This window comes from Xiphophorus couchianus, chromosome 21 (assembly GCF_001444195.1).
Source record: "Xiphophorus couchianus chromosome 21, X_couchianus-1.0, whole genome shotgun sequence".
In the NCBI taxonomy this organism is placed as follows: domain Eukaryota; kingdom Metazoa; phylum Chordata; class Actinopteri; order Cyprinodontiformes; family Poeciliidae; genus Xiphophorus; species Xiphophorus couchianus.
The window spans coordinates 11,491,398-11,511,884 of NC_040248.1; the positions used below are offsets into that span (position 1 = coordinate 11,491,398).

The 20,487-nt window shown below is 41.0% G+C and overlaps 1 protein-coding gene across 1 annotated transcript; it reads left to right on the forward strand.

The window, feature by feature from the left end:
- Window positions 1-4: 4 nt before the first annotated feature.
- LOC114137198 (uncharacterized) lies at window positions 5-19,907 on the forward strand. Its single transcript, XM_028005818.1, has 36 exons — window positions 5-128; window positions 2,144-2,348; window positions 2,846-2,976; window positions 3,053-3,120; window positions 3,209-3,402; window positions 3,480-3,515; window positions 4,178-4,406; window positions 4,867-4,991; window positions 5,658-5,770; window positions 5,865-5,971; window positions 6,061-6,197; window positions 6,313-6,420; window positions 6,554-6,661; window positions 6,749-6,865; window positions 7,788-7,983; window positions 8,093-8,361; window positions 9,717-9,853; window positions 9,943-10,101; window positions 12,062-12,251; window positions 12,362-12,486; window positions 13,365-13,432; window positions 13,523-13,716; window positions 13,795-13,890; window positions 14,061-14,280; window positions 14,362-14,504; window positions 14,654-14,751; window positions 14,909-15,018; window positions 15,754-15,887; window positions 16,098-16,202; window positions 16,490-16,600; window positions 16,690-16,803; window positions 16,875-16,994; window positions 17,082-17,265; window positions 17,354-17,625; window positions 17,722-17,858; window positions 18,569-19,907. Exons 1-36 carry the CDS (start codon window positions 54-56, stop codon window positions 18,734-18,736), a joined length of 5,103 nt encoding a protein of 1,700 aa, XP_027861619.1. The 5' UTR covers window positions 5-53; the 3' UTR covers window positions 18,737-19,907.
- Window positions 19,908-20,487: the final 580 nt, after the last annotated feature.

Genomic DNA, 20,487 nt, shown 5'->3' on the forward strand with positions numbered 1-20,487 from the left:
AAGAAACAGAAATCGTGTGTTGGATGATAATGGCTTGATGGGATATCTGTGCCATGGGCACGAAGTGGAAGGAGACGGAGCAGACGAAAGGGAACGATGGTGACAGATCACACCAGGACTCAGCGAGTGTAAGTTTGCGAACCTTTTTATTTTAATTCAGTCCAGTCTAAACTAGAGATAGAGTCTGGTTAACTGTGGCTTTAAGCTGACAGGAGGAAAGATTCTGCCTGAAATGTCACACCTGTTTCATTAGAGAAAATATTTGTTAATGATGTTTGTAGAGTTAAGTTATAAAAATGCAAAACCCTCTTAAATTATTAGGCACTGGGTTTCCAGCTTTTTATTTCTTTGTTATTCTGTGCCTGATCGTCTATGATTTAACATTCAGATACAGTAGAGATTTGCTTGCTCTCATCATTAGCCTGAACTTCATATTGAATTGGAGCTTCTAATTAGTTCTTTGGAAATTTATCCCAGGTAGAATAATAACTATTTAAGTATAAACTTGAATAATTTTTCTTCAATCCACCCAAGGTGAGAATTAAACGTTGCTGCTCTGATCTATTCTCACACCTCTGCTAATATTTGCCTTAATGTTCATGATCTGCAGGTTACAGAAGAATCTCACACTGTTCACAGTGTTCACAGCCATCATCACAGCCTAAATGCTCAGTTGCATTTCCAATATGAAAAGTTAAGAATTCAGTTAACTTAGTTGTTTTGGCTTCATTGTCTTGTTTGAAAACCCAGTTGTGTTCAAGTTTCAACCACCTTGCTGTTTGTTTGATTTTGGATGTAGCACTCTTATTATTGAGTCATCTTTGTGCAGTTCACCAGTACCACTGGCAACAAGACAGACCCTCAACATCATGCTGCCACCACCATGCTTGACTGCTTGCTCAGTTTTCATAGATTTGAAAGCCTTTCCTGGCCCCTTATGCACACCTATTGTGGCTAAACAGCTCAATCTTTGTCTCTTCTGAGGATAAAACATTTCACGTGTCAATGTGGGCAGCAATACATTTCAGCTGAGCTTGAAGGTCGATTATGACATATTGTTCAGTGTCTATTTGGGTTTTCACTCTATAATAGTTTTCCTACTCATGGTAAGTTTTATGACTGCAAGAACAGCTTCCTAGTGTGAAATGCCACTCATCGAATCAACCCCAGATGTATTTCCAGAGAAAAAGCTAATAATTTTTACCAAAATAGGCTCATGTTTTGAAAAGGTCGTTTCTAGTGCTGGTGTACTTAAAACTTTTTATATCATAAAGTTTCTTACAGTAAGTGAGATTATCTGGGATGAGTTAGAGCCCATGAAATAGTCACATAAATTTAAAAGAAATCCTAATTTTAGATCAAAGTGGAACATCAGCTTGTGTAAAGGTAGAGAGGTTTATTTAGGTTTTCAGGTTATCAAAGTTGAATATCTACAGTTGAACTGAATATGAGAAAATGTATCAACTAATTACAAGAGTTCAAGTGAAGTGGAGTAAGCCAAAACACTTATTATTTTGTAGTACTCTAAATAACCTTTATCTAAATAGTTACAAATTATATACACTTCTTATCAGATTCAAAGTTTTAAGCTTAACAGTAATAGTTATTTAGCAGAATGTTGATCAGTGTTTGTTAATCCAGCTTGCTTTCTTAAAAATGTCTCGGATCATTGAACTTGTTTTGTTCGGCTGTGAGAATCTATGCTCTTGTGATGGATTAAGTACCAGCTGCACCGTATGGGATGACCGTGAATGAATAATTCATTTGCATTGGGTAACTCAATGAGTGCTGAGTGTTACATCTGATGGAGATTGTGTTGCATTCAGATATTTCCCCTCCCCAGCATCCTTTTCAGCCGACACAAGTCTACATCACTGCTGATGGGGCAACAGCAGCTGAACTGGACAGTGTACTCTGATAAGCCATAATTCAGGGCGGAGTCACATGAACATTTTTCTCTAACTCTCGTCAAGAGGCACTTTTATGTTCATTGTGTCATTTCAGCTCCATCTACCATCTTCTAATTAGGATCAGGCCTTAGATGAGTGACCACTGAAAGGTCAACACGAATGGACTGCTGCAGTTGAAGCAGTTTCAGATTAATTGGATGTGACTGTGTGCCCCCACACTTTCCCGGCTTCAGATTGCGGATGTGTCCGTGGAAGTGGCCACCGTGGACCACACCCTCCGGAAGCTGCGCAGGATGTACAGGAAGACGAGGCGGAAGCCCAAAGGACTCAAGAGGCTGTGGGCCTACCTGCTGAACGTGCCTCACATCACAACCATCACCGCGGCCGTGCTGTTTGTGGTGGTGGTGATCATATGGTCGCTGCTCTGGGTCTTTATCTGTAAGTGAAATGATTCACAAAGGCATTGTGCAAAAATCTTGAGTCGTCAGTCATTTTTTACAAACAGTGCCTACCTTTACATCCAATGACTTGCAGAAGTAGTCGTTCTTCCTTAGCTTCCTTTTGCATTTTGTCACATTAAAAACACAAGCTTCTGTGTATTTTATTAGACCAGACCACCATAAAATACTGTGTAACTGTGATATGAAGGAAAATAATGTGACAAAATGTGACAATTTTGGCCTGTATTTCTTTTCAGCTTTACTCTGATAACCCTAAATAACACATATTGAATCAAATTACCTGCAGAAGTCACTTAAGTAGTGAAGTCCACTTATGTGTAATGTAAAGTAAGATCACAACTCAACATCACAAACAAAAAAAAACATGAAAGACCTTCAGAAAACTACTAAAGTCTGAGGTGGTTTGATGCATTTCCTGATGTGACTTGTTGGTTCCTAAACTTCTACAGATAGACTTTAATCTGATTTGCTCAGTCCGCAGGGAAAGCTACAGCGGAGCGTATTTTGCTGGGATGTTCCGTGTTGCCAACGTAGAGTTCATCCCAGAGTACCGCCAGGCGGAGTCCCATGAGTTTGTCTCTATGGCAACCAAAATTCAACATGTGGTAGGTGCCAGTGTGACTCTAAACAGCTGGTGCTGATGTAAAGGGGGGTGCACAGCTAAATGCTGGTGTCTCTCAGGTGAGTTCTGTGTACAAGACGTCCTCAGTGGCCAGACTCTACAAGCAAGCGGTCATTTCAGACCTCAGGTACAGGAGGACTGTCAGTCATCAGCACTGTGAGCCGTAAAGACGTCCTATAGGTGTCTGCAGCTCACATCTGAGTCTTCTACCCTAGTAACAACAACAAGGGCGGAGTGTTGGTGCATTTCTGGATGGTGTTCATCGTCCCCCAGATGAAGACCACAGCGATGCGGGAAGATTTCATAGAGGCCATTCTCAGAGATTCAATCAACACCAGCCTGAAGAACCGGTCTTCTGTGGGCTTCCTGCATGAACTTCCAGTTGACATGGACTCCATCCTCATCAACGGTGTGTCTAAGTCTCACTCTGAATGTCTGTGTTTAGATGGGCCTGTACTGGTACTGAATTGATCTGTATTGTTGCAGGAGTTCAGCGTTCAGATTATTCATCAAACACAGCAGGTAGGGAGGAACACCTCAGGTATGTAGGGTTCCTACACAGTCTGGAAAACATGTAATTTGATTTAGGAATTTTACATGAAATGAGATCAAAGAAAATTACTGCATTTTCACACATATATCCCCTTATCTTCAAGTGGACCTGTCTTGCAAAATTCACATTTTGTACATTTTGCACTTCCATTTGGGTGTCTACAGCTTCTAAAAACAATTCAAACTTCTTTTTTATATAAAAAAAAAACAAAAAACCCAGATGTTTTTTATTTTTATTTTATTTTAATGGGACGATGTACATTTACATGCACTGATGTAAATATTTGAACATTTACAATGAGTTTTTGCAGAAAATGTAATGAACATGTTTTGTATAGATCATAGATTTATCCTAACAGATAACAGATTCAGAAAAAAATAATAAGTAGCATTTAAAACTGGGCACATCTTCCCTCCTTCCAACCAACCTCTGACGTTTTCATTTTTGTAATCTTGACCTCCTGCCATACAATCATCAAAAGGTGCCGCATTCATGCTTTCAAAACTGAAATCAAGGCCTGAAAACTTTGGACATTTAAGTCTTGAAATGTATCTCGTTCAGAAATTAATCGTATAGGAACCCTGGTCATATGAATTAAAGATGTACTGCATGTCATTTTTATCTCTCTCAGACTCGCAGTGCGTTGATAAGCTGTACGCCAACCTCCCAGGAGCCAGCGTCCCGCTAAACGTCTACTCATCGTGGGGAGGTGTGAACTGCCACGTGAAGCTGTCTTCAGTGCCCGGCTCGCTGATCCGCCTGACCGTCACCTCGTTCCTCATTGAGCCCACTGGCTGTGTGAACGACGCCCTGACTGTGTACGACGCTCTGCTGCCCATGAGAGGGCGCATTCTGCACAGGTCAGGCTACAGCAGAGGCATACTAAGATTTATTTTACTTCTGGTGATTAAAACATCCCAGTGCTCTGCCATACGTGTTTATGTAAATGTCTTTTTTCTTTTTTAATAATCTCAATATGGTATGGTTTTTTAATAATCTCAATATGGTATCTAATAATAATATTTAATAATATGGTATCTCCATATTCAATATCCTTTGCCCCACATGTTCACAATCCCTCCAGCTTGCTGTATATTGTAACTTTTATTGAGGTTTTTTTTTCGTTTCAAGCTTTCATGAAGACATTCAATGTTCTTATGAGAAACATGGATATGTAATTCTTCACAAATGAAGATGAGGTCCCATCCTTTGTGCATCTATACTTTTCTTGTTTTTCATCTATTTCTTGGTGGCTAAGAAACCCATGCCATCTGTTCTGAAGGTACATTTTTTATGAGTTTTCATGTGTTTCTGCCGCAGGCTGTGTGAGCCGGCGTCCAGCTCCTTCTCCATCGTCTCTACCTCCAACGTCATGCTGCTGTCCTTCAGGATGACCAGTGGCAACAAGAGCTTTAAAGGACACTTTGAAGCCATTGCTGAGGAAAGTATGACACCTTACTCTCTTGTTTTTACAGAGAGCAGGTCAAAATATATAGAAAAACATAACAGATAATATTTTATTGGGATTTTAGTAAAATGTCTGTGGGATCCTTAAAAACATATTTTGAAGCAAATCAAACTTAACATTTGAATCTGACAATTAATGATCAAACCAAATACACAGTCGTCAAAAAAATGTGAACCATGAACTAACCCATAAGCTAAGATCCAGCAATTGTAAGTAAACTGTGAGTAAACTATAAGGAATCTTAAACTAAGGAATGAACAGAATCTGGAAGTCAAAGACTCAAATTCACAATAAATAAATGTACTTACATCAAAGATTGGGCTTTTCTACCATTTTCAGTGTTTAGTTATGCCACTGCTGTAAAAGGTTCATTTATTTTATGGCTTTTTATCTTTCTCAGAGTTGTGAATAAATGTGGGGTGTGCTGTAAAATGTTATAATTTTTAAGCATCTCCATGAAGCCATTTCTGTGTAACACACAGAAAGTGTTATATTTAGGTAAAGCTCAATGAAAATGGTCATTCTGACACTTTTTCCACATTAACCTTTGCAAAATATATACAAAGTCTCTTTGAATTTACTAGAGGGAACATAGATTTCGAGTCAGTTTTAAATAATATTGATTCTCTTGTGTCTTTTTCAGTATGTATGTCTCAAATTGAGACCAAGTTGGAGCCTGATATCAGTGGTCGAATCTACAGCCCATTCTACCCGAGCCTGCTGCCTCCACAGTGTTCCTGTAGCTGGAGGTTTAAGGTAGACATTCTCATTAATTGACATGAAAACAAATGTATGTGCATTGCTTCTTTTTCAGTAAGTGCATTCTACACTTTTTTTTTTTTTTTTACAGACTCCAAACTCTAAATTAGGCGTAGCTCTGCAGTTCGAGAACTACGCGTTGAAACCTGAGGACATAAAAGGCTGCGATAGTGGCTGGTGGAGGGTCAACGAAGTCATGTATGTGGTTGCAGCTTCACCACAGAGAACATTTGGCCATCTTGAACTTGGCTACATGGTTTTCTGGAAACCTGCTTCCTCCTCCGCAGATTTTGCGGCATGTACGTAGGACACCACACCGTGTTTCGGATCCCCGACCACAGTCCACAGATGGAGTTTCGCTGCAGCTCACCTAACTCTGCTAAACCTTTCCTGGCCTCATACCACAGTTACAACATCAGCCAGCGTAAGCACTACACAGCACAAATCTGATTCACTGGAACAACTAAAATAAACACCTGAACACGCACTGAATATTTAGCGAATAACCAAATATGTGCATATGTCTATGTGTCCACCAGCATGTCAAGAAGGCCAGTTCTTGTGCACCACTGGACTCTGCGTGGAGAAGAGTCGACTTTGCGACGGCCTGGATGACTGCCAGGATGAGAGCGATGAGGTCTTCTGCTGTAAGTCGTTTATGGGCTACAGGGAAAGAAATGGGACATTTTTAGCAAGTCTAATACTGGGTTGCAACACTCTTACAAAACCATTTATATTTGCTTGAATTAACTGTAAGAAAAATGGTGCATTTCTTCACAGCAAGGCCCACAATAACCTGCAGCACTAAAAGACCTCCACACCCTTTGTTTGTATGTAATGGAGAGATGGACTGCTCTGATGGAGTTGATGAGATAAACTGCACACAGGGTGAGTGTTCTCCATCGATTTTTGAAGAGAAGCCACCTTGCCTTTATGTTCTGTAGACCTTTGACCTCTCAGAATGCGAAATTTCAGAAACGAGCTGCTTGGCGATCAGATACCAGTGCAGGAGCGGATCCTGCATCCTGAAGAAAAATGCAAAGTGTGACGACGTCCCCGACTGTCGGGACAGCAGCGACGAGGATGACTGTGGTGAGAACGACATCCTCACCACAGTCAGGATGGTGTAAAGTATAACCTATAACCTATATACCTATATAAAGGTATAAAGGTATATAAAGGTATAACCCATATAAAGTATAATCTATATACTTTATAGGTTATAAAGTATTCAACCTATGAACATGTTGGTGGAACATCACCGATACGTCAGATGGCAAAAGCATTCAAACCTTTTGAGCTTTTCTCACTCTGTTCCCTAAACCACAAACTTTGGCATATTTTATTGGTGTTTTATAGCCCACAATTGTGAAATGGAACTGACTCATGTAATGAGCATTGACCTGAAAACATTCGATTACATGGACAATGGTGGTAAATATACCTCATGCTGAGGCAAAGCTTTTCTAAAGCAGGGAAACTGTTTGATGGCAAGACTGGTAAAACTAAATACAGATCAATACTTGAAGAAATCCTGTTAGATGCTGTAAAAGGCAAGAGATTTGGACCGAAGCTCACCTACCAGTTGGAGTCCCAAAAAGGGAAACTCACCTTCCCTTTCTGTCCTTATGACTGAAATTATGTTGTTTGGCAAAGAAGAATCAGCAAATAATTTCAGTGGATGAGGAAGACTGGTAGACACAGGTACCTAAAGACTTGCAGCTGTAATTGCAACACAAGGTGCTTCTACTCAAGGAGCTTGAATGCAAATGCAGCCATCACAAAGTTTAAAAAACATTTATCATTTTTATTCCAACTCAGTGTTATTCTGACGATATATATCACATTAAATCTGAGTAAAAGACACTAAAGTTTGGAAAACTAAAGAAAGAACAAATCAGTATGAATACTTTCGGTAGGATTTTGTAAACATGCTTATGATTTTAAGAAAACATTAACGCCTGCTGGCACAGACTTGAATAAAAAGCTAAACCCATCTGTTCGTCCCTCTCAGCCTGTGGTCTCCCCTCCTCGCTGAGGAAGGTGGGCTCTACGTCAGGCCTGGATCGGATTGTGGGCGGGGTTAGCTCTCACGAGGGGGAGTGGCCTTGGCAGGTCAGCCTTCACTTTGCAGGCAGCTTGTACTGTGGCGCTTCTGTCCTCTCCTCTGATTGGCTCGTCTCAGCTGCCCACTGCTTCAGAAAAGAAAGGTCAGTCTCCCTCATCGTTGATGAAGCAAAACTGTTTCCCTATGTGTCTTTGCATATAAAGTGGCCTCGCCAGAGCTTGTGAAGTGACCCCTGACCTGTGTCCCTGCAGCCTCTCTGACCCTCGCTCCTGGAGTGCTCACCTCGGCATGCTGACGCAGGGCAGTGCCAAACACGTTGCAGAGATCCAGAGGATTGTGGTGCATGAGTACTACAATGCGTACACTTTTGACTATGACATCGCCCTTCTGCAGCTGAAGAGGCCCTGGCCTCCCTCCCTCTGGCCGCTGGTCCAGCCTGTGTGCCTGCCCCCTTCATCCCACACCGTCACAGACACACACCGCTGCTTGGTGACCGGGTGGGGATACCGATCTGAGGAAGGTTGGTGACATGACTTTGTTAGTGCTACAAAAAACATACCATTATTGATAGGAATTCATGTTTTACACTCAAATATTTTTGCGATCAAATTACCTAAACAGTGTCTCTAAAAAGTGTAAGTGACCCTGATAAAATGCAAGAATTTTCTGAAACAACATAAGAAAAGGTTGGGCAAAAAAGAGCATATTTAGTGAAAACACACAAAAATGCATCTTTTATTTGAAGCCAGTTTGCAGAGAGATTCTCATTGCATGAAGGCATCAGTCAGAGGAAATGTTTTCTACTATGGGTGGAAAAATCTCCTTTCTTTTTATATGTATGTTTAAGATGAGTTCTGCATCATCTCAAAGAAATGCTCCCTTTTCAACAGCTTTTCTGTGGCCATAAGCTTTGAGACTGGCTGAAATATTATTGTTCACAAACTTTCAGTGTTTTTAGATGTTTTAATAAGATGATTATATGATTCCATAAAGAGATTTCATACGTTATATTACTGGGAAATTGACTAATTTTATAAGAGTTCAAGGGTTCTCAGTTAGATTAGGATTTAAGGGAGCTTCCTGATCATTAATCCAAATTATGATTACATAATAATCATGCTTACCTTGTCCCATGGTCCTCCATCATGCTGGTAAAAGCATTATTTAATACCAAACTGATACAGGACTCATCGTGGCTTTCAGTGTTTCTTTCCCACATCCGTCAGAAAACTTTTTGAATCTGACTAAATCAGAGAAAATAGCTTTACAAGTAATTATGGTCCAATCATGGTACTTTATTACAAATTTATTTGGAGACAAGTGTCTTCTGTGCACTTCTTTTTAACACGAGAGTGACCAGTAATTCACCGCACTGTGTATGTAGAAACCCTCACCTGGCTGCTGCCTTTCCTGATCAAGTTCTTTACTGGTCGATACACAATCTATTATTGATTGAATCCTCTTTGGGATACTTGTTGGACTTTCTTTGGCATCCTGGAAGTTATTCACAGCAGCTGAAACTCTCTCCTTGAAGGTTTTGATGATTTGAAAAATGATTGATGCTGAAGCCACAGTTGACTAAAACAAATGGGATTTAAAGCTGCTCTTTCTGTTAATGGAGCTATTCTGCTTCCTACTTTTAGTTAACAACCTAGCAATGAAATGATTTAACAGATGACATTAAAATACTTTTCAAATGTGGGGTTTGTGTTTAAATTATACTTAGTTTTCTGAAATTTACTTCTGACATCAGACAAACTGTAATGCTGATAAAACAACAACATTTCTGTGAGTCTTAAAAATTTTTTGGTACAACTGCAAACTGTAAGTAAATCCTGCAGAGTCTAAGTAGTAGTCTAATCCCTCTTTTCTCAGATAAGGTGCTGCCCTCTGTGCTCCAAAAGGCAGAGGTGTCCATAATGAGTCAGACCGAGTGCAAAAAGAGCTACGGACCAATCACCCCACGAATGCTGTGTGCCGGCCTCCCCTCCGGAGAGAGGGACGCCTGCAGGGTAAGGTGGCATTTCATCACCTGCAACTCCATTGAACCTCTTCATTATTCATCTTGTAGATTTTTGAAGAGTCTTTTCTTGTTTCCCAGGGGGATTCAGGAGGTCCTTTGTCCTGCCAGGCCTCAGACGGGGGTCGCTGGTTCCTCATAGGGATTGTGAGCTGGGGGTCCGGCTGCGGCAGACCAAACCTGCCTGGGGTCTACACCAGGGTCACCAAGTTCACCTCCTGGATCTACAGCCATATTAGCTGACACCATCAAACCCATGTATCCTGCTCAGTCATTAATAAAAAACATACATAAAACACGCTCCCTGTGTATGATGCCTCCTGAGTTATTGAGTTCCTTCTGTTAGTTGGAAAGGGTTGGATGCAGCCTGTGGAGCCTGTGGAGTGTCCATGGGCTCCAAATATAATATCTCCTACACGTTCTCCTCAAGCTCTCTTTTGTCCCTCTGATCTGAGACCTTTGCATACACAGAGAGCAAGTTTGCCCACAATATCTGTCCAACGGATGGTTGCTCGGATAGTAGCCTTTCATAGTGGCCCCATTGTCCCTAGCACTGCATTCTGGGGCTCTGTGTGACACCTGCCGCCCTGTTCAGGTAAACGGGAGGCGGTGAATGCACCTGCGTGTCTGAGCTCCTCAGCTCAGATTTCTGCTCCTTCTTTTTGCTCCGTTTTTCTTTTTTTTTTTTTTTTTGGTCAGAGGAAGCAACAGTGGGGATTTCCTCTCTTTTCCTCCCTCTCTCCATCGTTTTCTATGTCTGAGGTATTGTTGCGAGTCACCTCTCTGGAGCTAAACTGGATTGTGCTATGTGGACTCTGCCCCAAAGCAAAACTTGTGAGGTGTACTGTGTCTCCGCACACGGACACCCCGGCTGTCCAGCTACACAGGTAAGCCATAAGAACTTTTCTCTGCAGATAAAAAAAACTTCCAAAGACATTTTGTACTCTGGATGTCTCCCCTTATTCTCATCCTGTCACTGCCTGCTGTTGATATTTACAGTTGCACTAGAAAAGGAATCATATTTACAACCCGTCAAACTAATTGAGCTGCATTTAATTGTGAAATCCACAGGGGTCTCTGCCTGTGACACTTGGACTGAGTGCTGACATTGCAGGCCGTGGGAAAGCAGAACCATTCAGGCATGCTTTCCTTCCCCCAGAGAATATTACCAACTCTTAAATGTTTTAGGAAATCATTAGAGTGTAGAGATCGACATCATTGCAGTCAGTAAATCACTCCCTGTACGGGCATAAAATCTAGTCGTCATCGATTTTGAGGTTCCTTTTTTATTCACCACTCTCCTCTTATACTCAGAAGTCAATAAGAAGCAACATTGGTAGATATTAAACCTGGTGTACAGTCTAAACATTAGCAAAATTGTAAACTGATTACAGGAGTGAAGGTCAGAATAGGTGAGAACAGAATAGAGAATACAACTGACAACTTCTGGAGAAATTTAAGGCTCCCATCTTCATCCCAACATGGAAAACTGTTTGGATGTTTTTCTAAAACTGGAAAAATTTTTGAAAAATATTTTGATGCTGGCAAAAAAATTTTTTTTAAAGTTAGAAATATTTCTGTTCAATTATTTAAGTGTAAAATTAGTCCTATAAACTGCATCTTGCTTAGTAACTGGATGAAACTGAATCTAGTCAGCCTCAAATACAAAATAAGAGCTGAAGTCAGAACAGACAAAACATACGGTCACTATTCCAGTTTTGAAAAAATATGTAATTCACAGTATCATCAGTATACAAACACCTACTATTTAATGCCCTACATCAGGAATCAACGTAGTGAATGCCATTTTACCTGCTCACTGTGATGTATAAGTGATCGTGTGATGTGACAGTTGGAGTCTGACCAGTTTTTTTTTTTTTCAAAGGTGCAACCAAATTCTCTTTTTTTTTTTTGAGAGCTTATTGAACTGAGTTTTTTGTTGTCCAGAGCAGCGGTTCTGCATGTTTTATGTGTTTGCCTTATGCTGTAGCCATGACTTAAATGGATGGCTGACTGACAAGCTTCTGCAGCACTTTGTGACTTGTAATCATTTAAATTACAGTAGGTCTACCCTGAGGACCAATGTTGAGAAGCCTGGAATCACTGCCTTGTTCAGACCATTAATTAATTTTATGGATGCTATAGTTATACTATCTATTTTATAAGATCTCATTTTCTGTCATATCTTTTGCCCTAAAAGAGAGATGAAGAGTTAAAGCAGTCCACCGGCTCACTTGACACCTCCTTGCCAAAGTCTGGAGGTCCGGGGGGACAGAAGACAGAGAGCCAGACAGCGTCATCATGCTGTTCCTGGAGGAGGCTTGTGTTAGGCCTCCTACCATTTTTACCTTTCACTGCTGCCATTACACTGACTCTCAACTATTTAACATGTGAGTTTAGATTCTGACGTTTAATCAGACCTCTCCTGCGTCTTGAACTGTATTTATTTTTAATCTCACTCCACATCAGTCTCATATCTCCAGCGTACCTGTCTCCCCAGCTCCATCTTGCTCGGTGTTCTTCCTGGGCAGCAGCGTAGAGTTCCCAAACTTGACCTTCTCATTAGAGCTGACCGATCCCGCCTCCCCTCAGTTCCGCCTGCAGGCTCAGGCTTTGGACCATTATGTAAGTGGAAATGCTGAGCGAGTCTGTTACTGCATTCCCTCCTCATCTTCTTTTAATATGCTTCATTACAACACAACACCAGTGTTTTAATGTCACTTTCAAAAACACTACTGCCCTCTTCCTCTCCTCTCTCCTCACATTCTTGCTTGTGTGTCTCCTCCTTATCTTCTCCATCCTCCCATGTCTGTTTTTTTGTACTCTTCCCTCTTCTGCCTCACTCTGTCTCTCTCTGTGTCTCTTTCTGATGGTGTTAAATGTAAAGCTGAAACAGGAGCTGTGCATAGTGTGTGTGAGTCAACAGCACCCCAAGGGACCGGGTCCTTTCAGGGGCCGAGGACAAGCCTGGCATTTGTGAGGCCCGCGAGGCCCGGGCAGCGAGAGTGAGAGGAAGAGCAGTCCTTCAATAAAAACATTGTCTGTGAAGCTTTCAGACAATTGGCCACTATGTGTGCAGCACACTACAGAGAGCGGATGAACCAACCGGGGCAGGGCAGTAGGGCAAGGTGGGATGACAGGAGGACAAAGATAACATCCGGGGGTCAGGGCTTGATTTTTGGAGCAAAAGGTCAAGTTGATAGAAGGGAATTCCCAAACTCTGAATCAGCCTAGTTTGGTATTTATGTAACCTCCTGTGAAACGAGGTAATGTCTCAATTGTGTTTACAGGCTATATCACTATATAGGGATAGTACTGTCACTTATTATGCTGTACAAAAGTACAAAACACCACGTGTCATTTTCTCTCCACTTCACACGTAGACACTTCTTTGTGTTGATCTTAAACACAAAATCCCAACAAAATACTTAGAAGATCGTGTTTGAAGCTATAGAAACGGTGAAAAGGTTGCATAACCACTTCTCTGTATTTCTCTAAAACAGTTCTCAAAACTCTACGACTCTACCCCGTGGAGGTCTTACTACCTGCGCTCAGGAATTACTGCCTTCAGGTGAGCAGAGTCTAAAATAAATCCAAGAAGGAATGAAAACATCCTCCTTATCTAGAACATCAATCCTCTTACTTCCTTTTCGTGTGACAGTGAAGGAGAGGAGGGGCTCGGTGTTTTCTACTGGAGTAAATTTTCAGCCCCCCACAATGTGGCCCTGGAAATCCAGAGCTCCAGCCCAGAGAGGCTGCAGCGGAGGCTCCCTGGCACCAACAAGGTGGTGCGGTACAGCCGCAACGAGCAGCACTACTACATGGAGCAGGAGGACGACACGCTCCCCCTGCTGGGTACAGCTCGTTGCTGCATGTTGTAACAAAACTTTTTGAGCTGTAGAGTTTTTTAGATTGCTTTGTGTGTCTTTACAGACTTAGACTCTGATGATTCTGATTCAGAAGACAGAATAGACAAAATGAAAAACCCAAATAGCATCCAGGGAGGAAAATGGCAGCTTGGGTTTCAAGGTGAGGAGTGTAGATTTCCTGTGGAAAAATGACAGGAAGTCATCTTTTCATCCTTTTAAATGTTTTCTTTTTCAATTAAACACTCATGAAAGACTCACAGAAAACCTTTTCACCATCACATCACCAGTTGGGTTTCATCTGGTTAATTTCATTCTTCTGTCACTTTCTAGCAATATCATTTGATCTCTACGCTAAATATGGGAACAACCGAACTCTGAGTCTTGTGAGTCCCAAGAAGCCATACTACCAGTGGCGTCTGCGCGTGCCCTCGGGTCACGTTGTGCGTCTGGTTGTCCTGACGCTTCAGGGCGCCACGCCTGGAAGCTGCACAGCCCACAAACTCTCTGCCTATGACTTCCTGCTTCCTTTGCAGAACAAGATCATTGCCAGGTTTGGAGCGTTTTTGTGAATTTGGACACGTGTTTTCAGATTGTGTTTTCCTTGACACAGTTAAATATTAAACTGTTTCAGATGGTGCGGGCTGCCGGTCTCAGGCTCATCTCCAGTCATGAAGCTGACCTCCTCGGGGAATGTGATGTTGGTCACCTTCTCCTTCAGCAGGCAGAAAGATGGAGCAATCTTCAAAGCTTACTTTCAAGCCATCCCAAAAGCAGGTAGGGCAGGTAGCTCAAAACGAGACCCCACTACCTGATGTTTCAGGGCTACCTTATCTATTATTTCATTCCCACTTGTAGAATAGTTTTTGATGTTGATGTTGCTGTTAATTTGGTGAACTTCTTCATGTTAACGTCGTCCCCTGCAGGCTGTGGAGGCTCAATTTCTTCATGGAACGGCTCCATTTCCTCACCTTACTACCCCTCCTTTTATCCTCCTAACATAGACTGCACATGGACTCTACGGGTGAGCTGAACATCACCGCTAATGCATTCAAGTTTCAGTATTTATTAACAGACTTAGAATGAAGCAGAGAGGGAGGAAACCATCCCTTAGTCTGGCAGCTCAAACACATTCCAACCTCTGAATTGTAATGTTTGGACTTTGCTGTTTACTTTATCAGGTGCCTGTGCCAGGATATCTGATTTCGATGACAATCGTGACTTTAGACATTCAAGATTCCCCGTCGTCTGATAGCTGTGAGAAGGACTGGCTGGACATTGCGGGGGTTAAGTGAGTTATGAAGCTTAAGCACTTTGAAAATGTTAATTTGTTAAACGTTTTTAAATTTTGTCATATTACAGACACAAAATTCAATGTAGTAGATTACTTCATATTAGTACATAAGTGGAAGAATATTGTTGCACAATTTTTTTAAGAAACTGTGGTTTGCATTTGTATTCAGCCCCTTTTACTCTAATAGCTCTAAATAAAATGTAACAAGTTTCCCACAAAAGTCTCTACTAACGTCCATCTGTGTGTAATTTTGTCCCAGTAAAAACGGGGATTAAATGCTTTGTGAAGACTTTTTTAGAGGACATTAGTGAAAAAATAACACATTTTTTTTTAACACTGATCAGTCACCTGAAAATGAGAAGGATGTAATTGCAAAGTTACCAAAACATGGCAACAAACCTAAACTGACAGGTGAAAGGAGGACAACACAGATCAGAGAAGTAACCAAAATATCTATAGCAACTTTGGAGGAGTTGAGGAGCACGACAGCTCAGGTAGAACAATCTGTTGGCAGGGAAATTAAATAAAAAACACACCTCACACTTTTCAGATATTTGCATACAAATTTAAACCACACTGTGAAAACTTCCTTCCGCTACACAAATACTTACCGCTTTTTAAAAAACCGTAATGTGACAAAATGTGGAAATGTTTGAGGAGTGTCATTCTTTAAAATGTTTTATGTACTTCATGCTTTTTGTGACTGATGAACATCTTACTGGTCACATCCAGGCTGTGTAATCCCCTGTCAGAGAGCGGCAGAAAGAGAGTGTACTCCTCTCCTCTCTCCGTCCACTTCCACTCTGATGAATCTCTCACCAACAAGGGCTTCTACTTGCTGTACCGAGCTTTCTCTCCAGAGGGCAGTAAGTCAGACTGGATCCTTTCACTCCACAATTCATATTTGTAACAGATGGGGGCAAATTTGAATACATTTTGCATAAACAAAATAATATTAAGACCATATTTTCACTTTGTTATTGTTATTTATGAATAATAATTGTTTCATTTTCATCAGGTTAGCAGAGTAGAAAAAAAAAAAGCACTTCTCAAGTTTCACTTGGTGTTTTTCCAAGCTTGCCCTCGCCAGTTTCACTGTGGAGATGGACGCTGTATCCCTCTGAGGAAGGTCTGCGACGGAGTGAAGGATTGCTCAGATGGACGGGATGAAGCTAAATGCTGTAAGTGTCACTGAAAGAAAAGAAAAGAACTACACATTGAATAGAAAAAATGTTGCCTTAAAGTACGTCAAACTTTGGTCCCAAACTCCAGTTCTCCAGGGCCGGTGCTCTGCAACGTTTAGATGGCTCCAATCTTAACTCTGTGACTGATTTACGTCCTTAACATATGTGTTTTATTGATAATTATTGTACATGTATTCTTATGTTTAACTGAAAAACACTTTTGTTTCTCTGAAGTCTCAAGAAAATTTGTCTTTTGTTTCTGCACCTTAATGTGAAACAATCAGCATCCTGCAGGCCAGGGGAAGTGCTCTGTGGGAACGGTCAGTGCAAACCTCAGAGCAGCCAGTGTGTTGGTCAGAGCAGCTGTGCAGATAGCAGTGAGGAAGGCAGCTGTGGTGAGTAGGCACACTGATAATGTACCAAAGAGAGCAGGACTTATTGTTTTGTTTGACTGATTTTGCTTTTTTGTGTGTGTGCTTTGCAGAGGTTAAATGCTACCACGTTTGTCCCAACAAGGTGTGTTTACCAAAGTCATCTGTGTGTGATGGTGTGGTCGACTGCAAAGACCGCAGTGATGAACTGAACTGCACCAGAGCATGTGAGCGTTTCAGTGCTGCTGTTTGACACTCACCATATTTCTAGAGGAATAAACTTATGCATTCTCTTCAGATCTCAAGAGTTGCTCCGTGGCGTCCTATAAATGTGCCAATGGAAAATGTGTCAGCAAGGTCAACCCTGAGTGTGACGGGGTTAAAGACTGCTTCGACGGCTCTGACGAACTGCGCTGTGGTACATCTCAGGACTTCCCATTTTTCTCAGCTTTGTCATAGTAAAGATGAAGTTCTTATAGATTTTTTTTTGTTTTGTTTCTGATAGGGTGTGGCACCAGGCCTAAAAAGCGGACTAAGATAGTGGGGGGGTCTGATGCTGTGTTGGGGTCGTGGCCCTGGCAGGTCAGCCTACAGATGGAGCGCTACGGCCACGTCTGTGGAGCCACGCTGGTTTCCAATCGCTGGCTCATCTCTGCAGCGCACTGCTTCCAAGACTCTGATGCCATTAAGTGAGAAAGACAACAGAAACCCCTGGCCTCATCTTTCTGCCTCACGTCTACATGCTGCATTCTGCATTCCCGCTCATTGTGTCTGCAGATACTCTGACGCTCGTGCTTGGCGGGCTTACCTCGGCATGCGTGTGATGACCAGAGGAAGCCACGGAGGAGCGACCAGACTGATCCGTCGGATCCTCCTCCACCCCCAATACGACCAGTTCACGTCTGACTACGACATCGCCCTTCTGGAGCTCAGTGCTCCAGTTTTCTTTAATGACTTAGTGCAGCCTGTGTGTGTTCCTGCCTCCTCACACACCTTCACCACCGGGACGAACTGCTTTGTCACGGGATGGGGCGTTCTCATGGAGGACGGTAAGAGCTGCTCAGCATCTGAACTTTAAGTTGACGGTAACAACGTAAAGTTGTAACCGTCAACTTACTTTTGTTTTTTATTATTATTATTTCAAGGTGAACTGGCGTCTCGTTTACAAGAAGCTTCAGTGAAAATTATTAATAGAAAAGTCTGTAACAAGCTGTACGATGATGCTGTTACTCCCAGGATGCTGTGTGCAGGAAACCTGCAGGGAGGTGTGGACGCCTGCCAGGTTGGTGACTTTAATAAAAAGATCTGAGAGCATAACCCTTGAGCCGGACAAATCTGATTATTTTCATTTTAGTGACACAATGCACTGTCTTAAGCTGCTCTTTTACATGGCATAGATTGTACAGGGTTATCTCTTTCTGGATATTAAAACCCTGCGCATTGTGTCTTTGAGTGTGATCTCAGTACACATCAAATTCCTAAGAGGTTTTGGCAAGAAACTGATCAATTCACTGGAATTATATGTTTTTCTGATCAAGTCAAAGGCCTAATGTACTATGATTTATCAGAAAGTGACTTTACCTCTTAATCAATTTGTCAAATATCAATAAAATATGTTTGTTCTGAATCAGGAGTGTCACGTTTTGAAGCAGTATATTTTCACCAATTAATTCTAAGTCAGACTTTCTAAAAGTAGATGTATTTTATTTTGACTTTTTAACATAAAACATCATACTGTAATTGTAATTGACCATGTGACCCCTCTCTAGTTGTTTCCATAATAAACCATTTTATATGTGAATCACTTTTAAAAACAGCAATCACAGCTGATCAAGGTGATGCCCAACAAAAATGACATAAAATAAGAGAAGATATGTGAATAAAAATTATAGAACAATAAGCAACTCAAACAGTGTAACAACCCAGTTGATTTTTTAAAACAAGAATTGAAAACTTAATATTATCTCATTCACACGTTTTTTGATTCCTCAGGGGGATTCAGGAGGTCCGCTGGTGTGTCTGGAGCAAGGAAGACGGTGGTTCTTGGCAGGGATTGTCAGCTGGGGCGAAGGCTGTGCGAGGCAGAACCGCCCCGGCGTCTATACCCAGGTGGTCAAATTCACCGACTGGATCCGCCAGCAGACCAAAGGTCAGGTCTGACAAAACATGAGACTCTGACAAGGAAATAACTTCAACAGACAGTGGTTTGAGTACTGACGATACATTTTTGTTCAGTCACTTTTTGGGAATTTGTTCAGTGCTGCAAACCAATCAGCATCCTCACAATCTGCAAGAAACAGAATGTTGACATGCACAAACATTTATTTTATACTTGATTAGATTGGCAAATGAACTTAAAACAGGGTACCATAAACACAACATCAAAATGTTACAGCTAGTTTGGTTTTTTTGGAATGGGGTTCTGTGGAGAGGCTAAAGTAGTCAGTATCTTTCTTGCAGAAAATTTTCTGAACAACCTGAGTTTGCAGAAACTTTACTGCAAAGTTGCAAAGGAGTTTCTATTGTATGTATTTGTTGTTTTTTTTTAATGAAAAAAGAGCGCTATGTCTGAATATGGAAGAAATTTCTCACTACTCAACTTGTTTGTAAGAGTCCATGTTGTCTTGTTTCTTATTAAAACATTACGCCTCGCTGTCGCTCTGCTCCTCCTGCTGCAGTTGCTGATATTTTTTCTTATCATGTAAACTAGTCTCTGCCAAACTTGAATGATCAGGATAGATATTTTCCAGTGAATACAATCTACATCGTTTCTATCAAAATCTCATCGAAGCCTATTTTAACGATCATCGTCAATCCTCATCTTGTCAATATTCAAAATATGTTTTTTTCCCCCAAATTAAAGGTCATATCTTGTATTTAATGTGAAAAAGTCGTCGCCAGATGTTCATCTATAGATTCGTTTGGGTACTGTAATGTTACTACGATAACTGATGTACTGTTTTCTTTTGTAATTTTTGTTTGTTTGTGATTTTGCAGAAACTTGAAAATCTCTAATAACTACGTTAACTTAAATTCAATTTCTTCCGTCTTAGCTTTGATTGGAAAGAAATTCAAAATACAGTACTTCGTGGAAACATTATTTTATTATTTATTTACATGTCTTGAAAATGAATATGTTGATAATTATGAAACTTTGTTGTTGCATTTGACAGTTTTTATTCCAGCAGAAGTCTGTGATGACCTCCCCACAGAACCCCACATGAAATATCTAAATAGTCCCTTAAACTTTGAATTTGGTGTGTATTATTATCAATTACACTGCACAGGTCAATATTTTAGCTATGATAAAGAAATTAATATAAAGTTATATGCTAAAACATATGTAGCTCTCAATATTTCAACAAGGAGGTTGTGACAAAACCTCAAATATATTGGAATACATGGATGTAATAAATAGTAACTTCAAATGACTTTACTACGCAATAGCCAAGATGCTTCGTTTGTATGTTTTTGTTGCTTAGTTTATATAATATGAAGCTACTTTAGCCATATTTGTAATTAAAGTGTATCTCCTACAAGCAAACAGCTTGAGACGGAAACAAAAACCCCAGCAGATGCTTGGCTCTTATATGGAAGAGATTTATCACCACTCAGCTTGCTTGTAATGTCTGTTTCTTATTAAAACATTCACACCTCACTGTCCCTCTGATACAGGTGCTGATATTTTGCAATTGGCACCTGAAGTAGTGTCTGCCGAGAGAGAATCATCAGGATAGACGTTTTCCAGTAAATACACGACTCTCCATTCCTTTTGATTCTGTCAAAAAATTAAAAAAAAAAATTATTACAAATTGTTTATTCACTATTATGTGGAAAAAGTCGCCTCCAGATGTGCTTCATCTACACTTGTCTGCGTACTGTAATATTACTGTGTACTGATAACTTCCTGT

What these genes read in the sequence shown, in the direction of transcription:
- LOC114137198 (XM_028005818.1), top strand. Translation starts at nt 54, where the DNA reads ATGGGCACGAAGTGGAAGGAGACGGAGCAGACGAAAGGGAACGATGGT. An exon ending in GGACTCCATCCTCATCAACG is followed by an intron (nt 3,403 to 3,479) that starts GTGTGTCTAAGT and finishes GTATTGTTGCAG; the next exon opens with GAGTTCAGCGTTCAGATTAT. An exon ending in TGGAGGGTCAACGAAGTCAT is followed by an intron (nt 5,972 to 6,060) that starts GTATGTGGTTGC and finishes CCTCCTCCGCAG; the next exon opens with ATTTTGCGGCATGTACGTAG.